This window comes from Sorghum bicolor, chromosome 1 (assembly GCF_000003195.3).
Source record: "Sorghum bicolor cultivar BTx623 chromosome 1, Sorghum_bicolor_NCBIv3, whole genome shotgun sequence".
NCBI lineage: Eukaryota > Viridiplantae > Streptophyta > Magnoliopsida > Poales > Poaceae > Sorghum > Sorghum bicolor.
The window spans coordinates 64053479-64070750 of NC_012870.2; the positions used below are offsets into that span (position 1 = coordinate 64053479).

The 17272-nt window shown below is 40.6% G+C and overlaps 1 protein-coding gene across 1 annotated transcript; it reads right to left on the minus strand.

Moving 5' to 3' along the window:
- On the minus strand, window positions 3810-8170 carry LOC8077116 (phospho-2-dehydro-3-deoxyheptonate aldolase 1, chloroplastic). Its single transcript, XM_002467717.2, has 5 exons — window positions 7332-8170; window positions 6963-7240; window positions 5877-6153; window positions 5550-5795; window positions 3810-4363 (listed from the first exon to the last, which is right to left on the minus strand). The coding sequence occupies exons 1-5, from the start codon at window positions 7899-7901 to the stop codon at window positions 4079-4081; spliced, it is 1656 nt and encodes a 551-aa protein (XP_002467762.1). The 5' UTR covers window positions 7902-8170; the 3' UTR covers window positions 3810-4078.

A 17272-nucleotide genomic window follows, 5' to 3' on the forward strand; every position in this document is an offset into this window, starting at 1 on the left:
GAGCTCTCATACTCCCATGTTTTGGTGCATATTCAAGCGAAACTTTCAGCCGGCAGGTGAGATCGACCTATTCCCTAGCTCCCTGCTGCTGTTTGGAGCCAGGGCAGGGGAAGGTGATCCCTCCTTGCTGCTGTTTGATCCCATGAATATCTTACTTGTGAAACCAAAAGAATGAACACAACGTGTCAAAAAAAAATGAACAGAAGGCTAACAATGCATCGGCATGGACTCAAAAAATACACATACAATTCTGCCAAACTCAGGGGGAGCGTAAGAAAGATAAAAAAAACAGTTACTTTACAAAATAATTACATGCCCTATAACATCATTATCACTTAAATAAATAGCTAAAAGCTAAGTACTCCATACACTACTTTGCTCTAAACATAAGTCTCAACATGGCGTTCTTCAGTTCTTGTTTCTGAAGCCTCATGAACTCAATGAGAGCACCAGACAAACTAACAAGTCAAGGATATAACAGCACTATGTTTATAACTAGGACATAATAATATATATGTGTCAAACTCCATCTTCTTTTATTGTAGCACCTTGTGTCCGGATGCAGCGGTCGCATCTTTTTCACCGTGAAATTTCCAAACCGTGTAACTCTGGACAAAACCCCACCTAATCAACTGATATTCGACTTCGCCGCTATCTATCCATGCAAGCTCATTCTTGCAACGAGAACACAGACATATGATTACCTTCCGATTCACACTTAAAGCATGCTTCCGAGCTTGTCAACAAACTTCATCACTTCTTTTTTTTTTGAGTGAACAACTTCATCACTTCTTTCACGAAAGAGAGTTCTAGCCTTGATGTGTTGTACATGCATTGTGACCTTTCCATGTTCTCCGCGGCAGACATCATGGACATGATCCACCCGGCACTGGTGCACTGATTGTCCGACGAACTCTGCAAGGCCATTCATAGGTAAGAGGATCCGACATAAAGTTCATAAGTAATATGCTGTCAAGCTACTCATTTCCCCTTACAATTTTTTTGAATGTTTGAAACTGAAGTTTATATGAAGTTGCTCCTCATGCTGCTGCTATAGTACACAGAAGATAACATGCACCATTCTACTTAACTAAAATGTTGGAGCATTAAAACCATAGCCAAGAGATCTCGCTTGTTTTCCTTGCATAGTTTAATTGGTTACTTTTTACACCATAAACATGCTTTGCTTTCCATTGAAATCTTTTGATCATATATATATCCACTAGAACTGTGCCCTCACGATTGTTGCTGGATCGTTGCAACTTCTTGATGTTTATGACTATTTGATTTGTTGCACATCTAACTGGGTTGTGCACTCATGCTATATGAATAAATTAGATCCGCACCGTTTGCAGGCCCAGACTGTTATCAGTGAGCTGTGGTACCAGGATTAATATGAATTATACAGGAAAGACACAAAGCATTGACCGATGAAATGGAAACAAACTAAGTAATTGCTGCAGGAATTAGCAATTGTTTCATTTGGTTTTCACTTGTTCACACACCAAGCAGCTAGATGCTAATCTGAATGACACTGCAGAGAATGGCGAGGGTCGATCTGTCTCAACTCTAGGGGATGTCTACGGCCTTGGCATACTGTTGCTTGAATCTGAACTGTTTGACAAATTGTACTCCAAGATCACAATCTGTCTCAACCCCAGATGCAAGAACTAATTCGACTCAGAAATCAGGTGAAGCATCTGGAAAAGGGAGGGGAGCGATTACCTTCTTGGGGCCGGATGTGACGGCGCTGAGAGAGGATGTGTCGGATGTGGTCGGTGGGCGACGGACGGCAACGGCAATTGAGGTGACGACGGCGGATGCGACCGAGGTGGAGGGGGAGGTCGTCTCGCTGGCCCCAGGAAAGGCCCAGCCTAATATGGCCCGGCCAAATTCCGCGGCCCGGCGAAAAGGCCGGAAATACCTTCCTCCGGTGGATGGAGGTTCCAAAGGAGGCCCTAGTTTATTTTCCTAAAGTTTGAGGTCTATCGCAGTTCTTGTTTTTAAACATCAATCAGTTTTGATAGCTCGAAATAAATCTGTCCAAAGCTCTAATCAAGGAATTTTTGGAATTTATAATTAGAGAGAAATGTAAAAAAATATTAATTTTGGCAAATTCTATCTGCTGCAACAATATTCAAGCGGAAGCTGATGCTAAATATATTCATGGGCCAAGCACAATATGGAATGAAGCAACAACGAGCTTCATGGAGTGCTTTGAGTTGAAAGAGAGGATTAGAAGTGTCGAGTCGTTCATCCATTGTATAAGAGAATGAAGGAATGAAGCAACAGATGTAATAGTTAGATTTTTTGTTTTTCACATAAATATGATTGCAATTGGCCCTTGAGCAACCAGATTTTATTGTTAGCAAGACCGTGGACGATGTAAATTGTTTTGATAATCGATAAGGTCACCCATGATGGCCTTTGCTCTGAAGTAGTAGTAGTTGAAAGGTGCAATCAGCATATCACTTTGTTCTGCTGAAATCATTTCATCCTCGTACCAGAGGCCATCCTGCAGTACAGCGTCACCTGACTACTACATTATTTGGAAAATAATTGCTGTGGCATGTTCCAGAATTTTGCCATCATCACAAATTTCACACTTTAGTTTGTGGAAAATAATTGCTGTGGCATGTTCCAGAATTTTGTCATCATCACAAATTCCACACCTTTTTAGTTAGGGGGTGTTTAGTTAAAAAAAAATACAAAATGCAAAATGCCAACTATTTTGGAATGGTGGAATGCAAAATGCCAAATTTTTCAGGATCATGTTTAGTTCCATGCAAAATGCAGAATTTATTGTCTCATGAGACATGAAAGCCTCTTGAGGATCATTTTAGGTTTTTTGGCCTCTTGAGGCCAAAATCCAAAATGGAGAATAACCACTTTTTGCCAAAAATTTTGCATGGTGTTTAATTCCATTTTGCAAAATGATGGACCAAAACTCAAAAAATTTTGGGAAAAAAGAGAAACTAAACACCCCCTTAATATGGCTGATCTTTTCTGTCTACCCCATGCATTAGCAAACCAGAACTAATCTTTGTTTCAAAACAAGACCAATGAACAAATTTTCTATGAATGTCTCCAGGCCGCTATCAGACATGGCAGACCTGATTGTTTCGGGCCTTGTTTAGTTCACTCCGAAATCCAAAAAGTTTTCAAGATTCCCCGTCACATCAAATCTTGTGTTACATGCATGAAGCATTAAATATAGACGAAAGCAAAAACTAATTACACAGTTTGTCTGTAAATCACGAGACGAATCTTTTGATTCTAGTTAGTTTATGATTAGATAATATTTGTCAAATAAAAACGAAAGTGCTACAGTAGCGAAATCCGAAATTTTTTCGTAACTAAACAAGGCCTCGGTCAAGCTCTTCTTCAGAAATACGCACCATTTCAGATCTGCATCCTTTTTCCTTCTCACGTTCCATCACAAAGGAATATCCTCCACCTTTCGAAAAGAACAAAGGAATATCCTCCAGGTCCAGATACAGGCCATTCCTGTCTACCTTTTCTTAGGCCTTGTTAAGTTGGCAAAAATTTTATGTAAAATATGTAATTAGTTTTTGTTTTTGTCTATATTTAATACTCCAGGCATGTGATTCGATGTGAGGGAGAATTTTAAAAAAATTTCGAGTACTTTTTGGAACTAAACAAAGCCTTATAGAATTTCTGCAGTACTTTCACCTCCCTCGGGAAGTCGGGATATGCTTATTGAGCTCACCCTTTCCCTTTCAGTTCTGAAAAAAGGACAAACCAAGTGGAAGGCTGAAGGCGAGTGGAAGCAAACAACTGACAGTAACTTATTCACAAAGCCAACTCTTCTACATGGCAGTATTATTCTCTTATACATACAAGATATATAAATATATAGAAAACTTAGTGTCGACGAATGCAGTCATAGCATTACATAGCAGTAGTATTTACCAAGGCAAACGATAAAAATTCAAGCAGCTCCTCCCCAGCGTGCACTACTAAGCTCAGGGCATATGATTTTTTACCAAGAGCATAACACCAACGAATGGAATACATGCACACATCTCTCCTTCTTCTGGCCCCGTCTACCGATTCATCAGAAACCAAAAGGCGGCAAGGGCAAGATGTTGTTGAGCCCGGACGATGACCGGATCCTCCTCTTCCTCAGCCTCTCGGCGATAATGAACGCGAGCTCCAGAGACTGGGACGCGTTCAGCCTGGGGTCACAGTGGGTGTGGTAGCGGTCGCTCAGGTCATCGAAGGTCACGGTGCGTGACCCGCCAATGCATTCAGTTACGTTTTGCCCAGTCATCTCAAGGTGGACACCTCCAGGGTGGCTCCCCTCTTGCTCGTGCACATCAAAGAAGGCCCGTACCTCAGCCTGTGACAGATGAAAAAAAAATCATGGTTAGTTCATCACAGTAGCTGCAAAAGTCTTGAACATTAAAGAAGCATCACTAAGTTATGCTGTCCAATGATCCCCACCGTCTCTTGTATGAAATAAGAAGAATAGAGCAGGCAGAGTTTTGATTTAGTATTTATTATGTGGGCATAACCATCATTGAGCAGGTACCTCAATCAATGAACTTTGAAAAGCCTTTTTTTCCATTTCAACATAGGCAGGTATCTCACAATCAATCAAGTATATTTGGTCTAATATTACCTAGGATTCATACAATTTGGTGCTTAAAGATTAGTCATCTTTCCAAGACAGAGGATTATTGTATCTTTTTTTTTTAAAAAGAATATTAGAATTTTCCAGCAGTAGCTGATAGATGATAATCAACAACCAGTATTACTTTAGTCTTTTACAGAATGCATATAAGTAGTTTCTATGTGACGTACAAGAGATACCATCAGGTTACCTAAACGATTTCTATATGATAAAAGTCTCTGCTGCTACCATCCTCTGCCCTTGGAATTAAGCCACTAGCAAAAGCATCTTGCTTTATTCATCAACCATAGTCACTATCGCAGCGGTTGTAGGAAAAACTCAAATCAATCACTAATCCTAGAAAGATGCTTAATACACTGCAAATTTTTAAGATTACAAGACTGCCCAACCTCCATATTCCAACCAATAAGTTCCCACATCAGCAACTACTGATTTCAGTAGACCCACTAGCATCAAGGACCGTATCATCTAGCTTCAGAATATAACATGCACTATCTTGTGACCACCTAGGATAGTGACCAAAAGAAGGTTTTCTATTATAGCGTACTAGTCTAAGAGCCACCATCATTATGAAACTTAAGATGGCATCTGTATCTGACAACATTCCATAGCTATGTTTCTCCAGGTCTAGAGTCTGCTCAGAGCATACAAACTGACCAGTGACAAATTTCTGTACTGACAAGTAACAAAGTAGCCGACCAGTTGCAACAACAGTTTGATCCCACTATGTTCATTCTTTTTTCTTCTTTGTGCTAATGGTTTAGCGTAGCATATGAGAACTAAAGGAACACATATATATGCTCGAAATATAAATTTGCAACCAAATTGACCATGGTGTATCATATTGGTGAAAGCCATATGAAAACACAATTGATAGAAGAGGGGAATATACCAGAATATTGTCAAATGGACGAGTCTTTAGACCACAAGGAGCCTTGATGGTGTTGCCGTGCATCGGGTCAGTGATCCAGGTGACAATTTGTCCAGCCTGGCGGACCGCACGGATAAGGTGAGGTAACTTCACCCTCATGTTCTCTGCCCCCATCCTTGTAATAACGGTGATCCTCCCGGGCTTGTTTGTTGGGTTCAGTATATCAATCAGCTTCACCAAGTCGCTGGGGTTCATTTTGTCACTTACCTGCAAGCCATTTTTCCAATGTTGAGAACATGTGGTTACTGTATTTTGTTTTGTTAACGAGAAGTTGGTTTTAACACTCACCTTGATGCCAAGAGGGTTGGCAATACCCCTGAGGAACTCAACATGGGCGCCATCAAGCTGGCGAGTGCGCTCACCAACCCAGAGCATGTGGGCAGAGCAATCGTAGAAAAGACCAGAGGTGGAGTCTTGACGGGTTAAAGCTTGCTCGTAAGGTAGGAGGAGGCACTCATGTGAGGTCCAGAACTCAGTGGTCGTCGTCAAAGGGTGGTCCGGTGTTAGGCCAGCTGCAGACATGAAGCCAAGGGCTTCATCAACCCGATGTGCCAATTCACGGTACCTACAGCATCCCAACAATGGTCACTTGGTCACATCAATAGACAACGTCACAACTAACGGAATAGACGAAAACTTAACAATTTTTCACCATAACAATTTTTTTTAAAGAGGAACCACAAAACAATTCGACAATAGACATATCAATATTTGAATAGCTGTTACTGAAGCTGGACTGGATTGTTGTTCACCACTACCATATTCCATATAGTATACTAACATATGGACCATACATATCAAAGTTTATGTGGTCCGTGAATTTAACATTTAACAATATAAAAAGGAGAAAAAAATTGAAAAAAAGTTAATGAAAAAGTGGTATGGGAGAAGGATGGAGGCTGTGGACAAAGACAGTCCTGTCAAAAGGTCACACGGTACAATTCGGATCTGACTATGACAATTACTTCTAATTACCTAAGTGAGTCTAGTAACTTCAAGATTCATTTGCTATAAATATAACTGAATAGTCGCAACAACAACAACAACAACAATAACAACAACAACAACAAAATGTAATTTTTGGTGACAGTTACTTTTCACGAGAGCATCTAAGAATCTGGGCAGGTTTCGATACCACCACACATTTGTGCAACACTACCTTTTCTGTCCTTTTCAAATCAAAATTTTGCTCAACATTGATAGTGAAATATACGCAGGGTATGCAGTTCATGAAACAGACAATTGATCTCTATCAGGGACCGCACGCCACGTTTTTCACAGCGGAGAGAGCACTACTTTGCAGCTGTTGTGGTCCCAGATAAAAAATTGCAAGAATAAATCAACTCAGTATATGGAAGATTTTTTTTTTTTCACCTGTCGCCCTGCTCGCTGTGTTCGGTGAAATCGAGGTTCCACTGCGTGACGCGCTGCATGGCAGCGTAGCCTCCGGTGGCGAAGGCGCGGAGCAAGTTCAGCGTTGCGGCAGACTGCGCATACGCGCGGATCATCCTCTGTGGGTCGGGGACACGGCTCTTCTCGTCGAATGCCTCGCCATTAATGTTATCGCCCCGGTAGCTGGGCAGCTTGACGCCATCTCTAACCTCGAACGGATCCGACCTTGGCTTCGCGAATTGGCCGGCCATCCTACCAACCTACATGTGCAACAACAATCCAACAACATATAGGTCAGCTCGAAGAAAGTAAAATTTCGTGTGCGGTGTCATCAAATCGATTTTGTACTACCTTGACGACGGGCATCTGGGCGCCGAACATGAGAACGGCGGACATCTGCAGGAGGACGCGGAAGGTGTCGCGGATGTTGTTGCTGTTGAACTCCTTGAAGCTCTCAGCGCAGTCGCCGCCCTGGAGGAGGAAGGCGCGTCCCATGGCGGCGTCGGCGAGGCGCTCTTCCAGGTGGCGCGCCTCCCCAGCGAAGACGATGGGTGGGAACGCCTCGATGGTCTTGAGCACCGCCTCTAGCTCTGCCGGGTTCGGATACTCCGGCAGCTGTAGCGCTTTCTTCGTCCTCCAGCTGTCCACCGCCCACTTCGCCGGCGCACGGGCCGGGGCCGGAGCAGGGGCCGCGTCGTTCTCAGGCGCGACCGTCGTCGGCGACGAGGCCTTGGCGGCGGCCGGGACGACGACGCCGGGGTTCTTCGACGGCTCCGCGGCGTGCACGGCGCGGACGACGGCGCGGCGGCGGCGCGTCAGCGGGAGGAGAGACGAGGGCGTGCGACGGGCCGGCTGCGACGCGGACGCGGACCCGCCGGAGATGGCGGCGGCGGCGGCGGCGGCGTTGGTGGAGAGCGCCATTGCGGAAACGGAATGCAGCGGCGGCGATCGAGGACACGGTTTAATCTAGCGCTAGGGTTACTTGGATCGATCGGGTAGCGGAGGAGGCGGTGCGTGCGTCTGGTGGTGGCGGGCGCGGTGTCTCCTGGGTCGGAGCGCAGCGGGGGTCGGGGTTACTTATACGCGGCCGGAGCCGGAGTTGGTGAGAGCGGAGACGTGAGATGAGATGAGAAGCCGCGCGGTAGTTGGATGAAGCGACCCGCTGGTGAAGCAGGAGAAGCGGGTGATTCTTTTCTGGGATGGCTGCCGCTACAGTACTTGGGCTTGGAGGCGGACCAGGCCAGCCAGGAGGAGGAAGGTTAGGTAGGAGGATGAGTGGATGACCGGTGGGGGCCACGTCGTGAGTAGAGCCGGGGTAGCTTAGCTGGTATTTCGGTGATTAGTGGGGGGATTAGTGGTGATGGTGGGTGATGATGGAAATTGAAATTGGACTATGCGGTGATGTTAACCGGGCAACAGACGACACGTGTAGGCTTGTGGTTTGTTCTAGGGGTGTGCATGCTAGTGATTCCTAGTTTTGAGCACTAGTGGCGTGCCTCTATCAACTACATCTAGCGCATCAACACGACTCCTTTGATGTACGTATACAACAGAGCTTCCAAGATTTGTTTTTTTTTTTGAACAGTTCGGTAGACCTTTATAATTTTCAGATATTCCACATGTCCTTTGCTTAGGGAAACAAAAACTTCGGACGAACAAGCGGATTTTGGACATTATATCATGGTTAGATATCCTCAATCTTACTTATATGCTAGTGGCATGACTGTGGCACGTCACTAATAATTAACAAGAGTCATCAATCCTTCACATGGTTTAATCGTGGGCATTGACCCGCACTACAAGTCTATATACAACCCCACTAAACAAATCTATCCATCGTATATAACAAATATAAGGGGAGTAAAAAAAAAGAAAAGGCTTGTTGTGTCCCGTGATGCATGTATCTGGAGCAGTGATTTTGAGTTTGATTGCTGTGTTAGTGTTAGGTGCGGTGCGAGCCAGTCTCCTTCGTCTTCTTTTTGACTTGGCGGGCGCTGCGGCAGTAGTTGGTGAGCAGCAAGAGCCCAGAAGAGTCCTTAGGCTTCGTTCAGATGCACCCAAAAACCTAAAACTTTACAAGATTTCTCATCACATCGAATCTTGCGTCACATACATGGAACATTAAATATAGATAAAAAAGATAACTAATTGCACAGTTTACCTGTAAATCACGAGACGAATCTTTTAAGCCTAGTTACTCTATAATTGAACAATGTTTATCAAATAAAAACGAAAGTGCTACAGTGTCAAACTCCAAAAAGTTTTTGGATCTAAACAAGGCCTTAGTTCGCAAAAATTTTCAAGATTCACCGTCACATCGAATCTTTAGTCACATGTATGGAGCATTAAATATAGACAAAAATAAAAACTAATTACGCAGTTTACCTGTAATTTGTGAGATGAATCTTTTGAGCCCAATTACTCCTTAATTGGACAAAGTTTGTCAAATAAAAATGAAAGTGCTACAGTAGCCAAAACCTAAAATTTTTGCGAACTAAACAAGGCCTTATTAAACTTTCACACTAAAAAAAAATGAACAGCTAATCCATAATAATCAGCCATGGTTATAATCACCACCACACTACTTGTACTGACAGAGAAACCCTGCACTCGAGCCGAAGACAAGCCCCGTTAGCCGTGTGCTGTGTTGGGCTCGTGCGCTGGGCCGTGCAAGCCGAAAGCCGAGCCTGGAGGGAGGGCAATTGACGGTGACGGCATCAACTGCTGTAACCACCAGCGTGGATGGGATGGGGATGGGGATGGGGATGGAGATGGTGGTGGAGGACACCTCAGCGCTACCTACCTCGCCTCGCTCACGAGTCACGAGAGGGTGCCAGCTTGGACCACCGGGCCCCACCCTAGAGCGCCCGAACTGTTTGTCGCACGAGAGGCACCCGGGAGGGCCGTGACCGTTGCGCGGCCTGCAGGTGGGGCCACCGTGTCGGGACGGCGTGGGCATGGCCATCCGATCCGAGCCTGGCCCAGTGAGGAGATCGGATCTGTGTGGGCCGGAAGCTGCTCTTGTCCACAAACCGCACCGCACCGCACCGCACCACACCACACTAGTTTTTGCCCCTACGGCCCTACCACAGCACAAGATGATGACACACCAATCACGCTCACTGTAAACGCACGTGCTGATGCACACACACACACACACACCACGTAACAAACACATATAAAAATAATATAATTAAATTCGATGCTACGATGATGCGTGTATGCACATGCACACGATTGAAGTATATAACTAGCTAGCTAGCTAGTAACGGTGAATTCCAACGTTGGCAGTTGTTTCCAGGGACTTTTGAAAATAAAACTGTATTGTCAATTGTTTCCTTGAAGCAGATTTTATTTCCTGAAACAATGCAAGGGTATTTTCTAAGGCTAGCATCTATGTTCTAGTATGACACACTGACTCTGATCATAAGTGAAGTGCTATGCTGACTGTCGTTGGAGCATAAGTAGATGTAATTTTTCTTTCAGAGTTTCAGTTAGGCAATGATTTTGCATCGTGGATTTGTCCAATCTTCCTAGCTCAGGTAACACCAGACACAAAGTATGGTCCATCTATTCTTGTAGGAACTGTACTGAAGTTGACATGAGCATGAGTAGATTTAATTAGCTTGCCGTGTATGTGTAATTAGACAAAAACGTCGCAATATATATAATATTATGATTTATATTTATGGTTTTGAAAAAAAAATGTAATCATCTTCAGCTTATTTATCTTTGATTTGTTTTCTATAAAATAGCAATACAATGGTGTACAAAATGTTATTCATAGTTGATATTAACTATATGCAAAACATTAAATAAGTTATAAACTGTGAATAGACTATGAGTTGTAGAACTGTCTTTTTAGCTATTTTTATATGAGATTCGAGACTCTAACAGATAACCTCATGTCTGTGGGTTGTACATTCACTAAGGGCGTCCATAGTGGTGCTAACTACGTAGCTAGGTGACATGCAGGTGGAGACAAAAGCAAAGACTATTTTATACATATTTATTTTTCTATGTACTATGCACATGCTCCTCTCTCAGCTTCTTAGATTACCTGAAATAGATAGACTATTCGCTCGTTAGTGACTACTTTTTCTTCTACTTTTTCCATGTTCACGTCAGAATAGCTAGCCAAATAGCTAATTATTGAGGATGTCCTAAGGCGTAACCACCTCTAATTCAAAAAACAAAAAACATATTTAATGTACATGTATCTAGAGAGAGCACACTTTATATTATGAGATATGAATAAAAAATACTCCCTCCGTCCACAAATAAATACACATCTTGTTTTCTAAAAAGTCAGACTTTTTTAAGTTTGACTACAAATATATCGAATAATATCAATATTTGTATCTACAAATAAGTATATTTTATGAAAATATATTTCGTGCTCAATCTAATGATACATTTTATATATGATAAATATTAGTATATTTTTGTATCTATTTAGTCAAACTTAAAAAGATTTGACTTATTGGAAAACGAGACGTGCACTTATATTCATGGACAGAGGGAGTACGCCTTAGTTAATTAGCAGTTGATTTATTATATATTATCGTCGCGACTGGCTCTCGCTCACGAGTTAAACGAGCAGATCTAGAGATCCCGTAGCCGCCAGAGATCGTTCTGGAAGAACAGACGGCCAAAGCTTCCTGATCCTGGCTCCACAGTACATCTATCGTTATTGTCATATACTACCTGTATTATCGCCACTTGCATGCGATGCACACCAACACTGATTGCATATGGTTTGAACTTCGAAATGGAGCACGTGCTAGCTAGATTATTATACGTAAACGTAATATATACTCTTCTCATCCCAAAATATCTGTTGTTTCAGAATTCAAAAGAAAACTTGTCATGTCGTACTCGATCTCTACCCTGCATATTTTCTCTATTTGCTCAATCCCCATTCGCTTGGCTGCCTGGAAGCTCCCTAACTATAGTTGCATATGCACAACTAAATAAGCCAATTACGACAACTATTCTTTCTATAAAAGATGAGTAATTTGAGTTCCACACTACTTTTCTAAAATGTTTGAAAAAAAAGTTAATTATAAGAGTTAACATAATTAAATCTTTAGAAACAGCTACTCATACCATTTTTAACTGCAAATCAATCGGAAAGAGTGAATATATAGGAATAGGGTGTATACATGTGTGTTCAAAAGAGTGAATATATGTGTATGTATATGTGCATATATGAGTGCGTACATTTGTACTGTATATATTAAAAAAAACTAAAAACAAAGTAGTTATATATGTGTAAGGACCGATTTGATGTAGAGGATGATGATTGAATAGAGTGCAATACAAGTTTGTTAAAAAAAACATCAATACAAAATACCAAATAAGAAAGGCTTAAAACTAGCATGTGCTGGTTTTATATTGATGTCTATTCGCTTGTCTAAAAAGTTATGGCTAAAAAATATTGTTTGCTGATTTGTTCTGAGAAAAAAACACTATTGAACGGCTGAAAGCGAACAGGTTGACCTTATTGTCTAGCAAATCAGTCTAGGATATTCCTTTTTCCTGTTTGGTCCAAACATCTCTATATAGGTTTCAGACAGCTTTTTTGTACAACCTATACAAATAAGGTATTTTACTCTTTTTCCACCCCCACTACAATTCAAAGGTGGTAACAAAATGTTTGAGTTAGTATTTTTGCTCTTTTGCCCTTTTGGGTCAGATCGCAACATGGACGGACATCCCACAACACTCCACAAACTTGAGTGCTCGCCGACAAAGCCTAGCCGTCTAGGAGCCAAAGATCCAACAGTAACAAATGTTTCACCACGGTCTTGAGTTCTTGACGTTGTCAACAAGTTTTAAAGGCTTTGCTAGCTAATTTCTCTATTGCTCACAAGCTCATAAAAGGCCCCAATCTTGCTCTCCCATTCAATGGATATCTTAAACATCACCCAAATCCTATAGATGGTGAATTTGGAGCTTTGATAAGGCAAGGATATACAATTTCTTCTTTCGTTATGAAGAAACTACAAGGATATAGTCAAGGATATCTTAAATATCACCGAAACCCATCAACTAATTTTCTATGTTGAGTTTCCTTGAATTGTCAAGCCATTGATCAAATTTCTTCTTTTCGTTATGAAGAAACTACTAGGATATACATACTCAATTTATGGATGTTTGACTTTTTTGACACTAAGTTTGACACTGTCTTATTCAAAAAATTGTACAAAATATTACTTCCTTTGTCGTTGCTTGGTTTATTAATAAAAGTTCTTCAAAAATAACTTAAATTTGACTATATTTGTATAAAATTTTTAAATAAGTAATCAAATTTAAGATAAAAAAAGTCAAATGTCTCATAATTTAAGATGGAGGTAGTATAGGTGTCCCGGTAAGTATGAGTGGAGATCGAAAACATGTTTGCTTCGCTTTACTTCAATTTCAGCCCCACCAAATCCGGTGGTGGACACGTTGATTATTTTCCAAACCTCACCTACCCAAATCCAAACCAAGGATGATGAGGTGTGTGTGCGTTACCTTTTTTAAAAAAAAAATTGCGTTGCTAGCTTTTGAGTTTGAGCGTTGTCAAATCCTTCTTCGATCGGCTCTTCTTGGCTGTTTTTTTTTCTTCCCATGACTAGAAATTGCAGGAAAACTCACCTATCACACCAAGCACAGCAGAAGAACGAAGTACATACTCCCTCCGTCTCTACATAATTATCACTATTATACATATTACAAGTTTAACTCAATTTATAAAAAATACGTATAATATTTTATCCCCAAATAAATTTATTAAAAAACTACATTTAAAAATATTTTTAATAATACTAATATGTAACATAAATATTAATATTTTTAATATATATTCAGTTAATTTTTTAAGAAACATAAACAACGAATATTTAAGGATGGACAGAGTACCACACTATGACACTGTCATCACCAACCCCCGCCGGCCTCCTCCATCTCCATTTGTAAGGTCATCGAGAGACTGGTTGATCTGCACACAGGAAACACATATCCATGATGTGTGTCCGATCCTGGCGTCCAGCCGTCCACATGCCTCAAATGAATCGACAGATGTTGTCTCACGGAAACTTTGTTCTGATCGTGGGGTGTTTGGTTTGGGATGATAAAATTTAACAGACATGATAATATTATTGTTTTATTTGATAATTAGTATTAATTATAGACTAATTAAATTTAAAAGATTCATCTTATAAATTATCTTTTAGCTATGTTTTTAGTTTTGTAAATAATATCACCTCAAACCAAACAGGGCCGCCGTTATATAGCTGTGTATTAATTAGCTATATATAGGTAAAGTTTACTTTCGGTTCGTACGGCACACTATTTTTGCTATACTTGAAACGGAAAACAGTTTAGCTTTCATGTATATATAGCAAAAAGAGTAAAGTTTATCATTGGTTCCTAAATTTATTTACACGTGTTATTCTGGTACCTAAACATGCAAAACGGTTGTTTAGATACCTAAATTTGTTCGACTATGTCATTCTATTCTCTAAACTTGGAAATCTCTCATATAAGTCCTCAAACTTGTTCAATTTTAAGTCTTATCTAGATCAAAACAGGATGAATCTAAAAACTCTACATCAAAAAATAACTCATAATTTTTTCATATGAACTCAAATAAAAATAAACTTTATATCAAAAGTGTAGCCAGCAACACGATCTACAACTTTGGAGATGAAAAGTTTTTAAATTAAAATCATTTAATATCCCAAAATATTTTTTGTAAGTTTATAGATTTTGGAATTTAAAATTTAAAATTAAATTTTGTGACACTAAATGATTTCAAATAAAAAACTTTTTAACTACAAAGTTGTAGACCGTGTTGAGGACTATAACTTCAATATAAAGTTTATCTTCATTCGAGTTCATATGAATAATAACTTTTTTTTAATATAGAGTTTTTAGATCGCTTTGTTTTGACCTAAATAAGACTCAAATTCAAGTTTAGGGACCGGGATGACACAATTGAATAATTTTGAGGACCTAAGCGTGTGATTTCGAACCAGGATGACATAGCTAAACAAGTTTAGGAACCAGGATGACATAGATGAATAAGTTCGAGGATCTAAATGGCCGATTTGTGAGTTTAAGGACCGGGACGACATGACATTACAAGTTTAGGGACCAGCGGTGGACTTTAGGTCCCGTTTGGTTTCACTCGTTAAAGTTTACTGTCCATCACATCGAATGTTTGGACATATACATGAAGTACTAAATATAGACTATTTACGAAATTGAAAATACAGTTAGAGAGTAATTTTGAGACGAATCTTTTGAGCCTAATTAGTCCATGATTGATCACTGATTGTCAAATAAAATGAAAATATTATAATGTCTGTTAAACTTTAACAAACCCAATCGAACACCCCTTTACTCTAGCAAAAACTTTCCTCTTTAATCCTATTTTTTGGTTTGGTCCATTATTTTATATAATGGTATCTAATACCATGCAAAATTTTTGGTAAAAAATGACCATTCTTCATTTTGAATTTTAACCTTAAGAGACAAAAAAAAACTCAAAAACGTCTGGGAGCCCGTGTCCATCCCCATCAGCACCAGAAAAAAATTGGTATTTTTGATAGAACTAAGGGGGTATTTGGCACTGCTCCACGAACTCTGCTCCACAAACTCCACTAAGAAGGAGCTCCACAAAAAACTGGAGTTTCTGGAGTACCTCTTTAGGTGCTCTCACAGCTCCACCTTTTTTCTCCAACTGAGTGCGTGGAGCTGAAACCGTTTGGCTAAAAAACGTGGAGCGGAGCTGAAAAACGTTGAGCAGAGCAGGCCCAAACACCCCTAAATACACTTACGAAAAAATTAGTATTTCGTATTTTTTATGATTTCAAAGTATTTGATATTTTGTATTTTGCATTCCGAACTAAACACACCCTAAAATTAAAACGGCCAAGGCGCTAAATCAAATACCACGCTTTCACGTTGCTTAGAAATGAGCAACAAACAGCACACAATAAATGTGTACACAACTTGCGCATGCGTGTGCTCCAACAAGGTCAAGATTCGATGTGATGAGAAATCTTGAAAAGTTTTTGGTTTTGAAGAACTAAATAAGGCCTAAAAATCATTGCCAAAAATATCAAGGCACATAGTACTCCGTACTGTGGCCATTCTACTTTAGGGACATTTTGCGTCTGTGGGCAGAAAAAAAAAAGAAGGAAAAGGCAATGACTTATTTAATTTCGGCTGTGAGAGATGACTCGGCAGATCAAATAAGTTATCTTGTCAAAGCGAAGACCCTGAAGCGAAGCACGCCAACACGTGCACGGCCGGTCCGCTCCAGGCGTTTTGAACAGATATATATTTTCAACACACGTGAGGAACGAAAACGGAGCTATATCTTATGGAAAAAGATGTTTTCATTATTTTTTAACAGCCTGCATGGGAACGGTAACTACGGGAGAATCACAGCGAGCAATTCTAGTAAAACCGTGGCTAGTTGAGAGATTCGTAAAGAACAAATCTAGTAGAATCGTGGCTGCTTGCAAGCAACGAACATCGGGCGATATATCATTGTGTCAGCTCACTTGTCCCATGTGATTTGCTTACTATCATTTTTGTAATTACATTCATATACTAGTCTTGTGTGTTATAGTTGCTTGATTAGCTTAGTGTAGAAGTAGCTCTAGTGATAGCTTGTTTTAGTTGCCTTTTTAGTAGCTCTTGCTAAGTGTAGTTAGTTTTGCTGGAGTAGCTTATTTGTTTGCGCGATACAATTTAGATACCACAAAGTTCTCTTATTCGCCACTCTTGGTTTTGAGGCACAGGCTAGTCAATGATAGTTTTGAGTCCCAAAACCACTAAACTGTTCCTACTACATTTTGAGGACTAAATAAATAAACCCTTATGCAAATTTTGTTAGATGTGACCCAATGATTTCATCGTGAGTCGGATCTCTATATCCTCGGCCTGGTAGTCCTCCAAGTGCTCGTGACGCCTCATCTTGACCAACCTTAACCTTGACTCTACTTATCAATGTCATCTTTCATCACTCCTGTACTCTTAATCTTCCATAAGCCTGATAGCAGCCAGCCAGCCACCTAAGATCGATCCTCAATCTCCTAATCATTTGATCCAAGCCTTCTCATCCATCCTCTACCGCTTACTTCATAGCGCACGAACTACTGGTTTGACCTTCTCCATTGCCTAATGACCACCTTAGGGCATTCAACACCTACCATTCATAAGCCAAGAGTCATGTTACTCAACACAACACGACACCTCCAGTTCACCATTAGTATTATTATTATTAAACACAT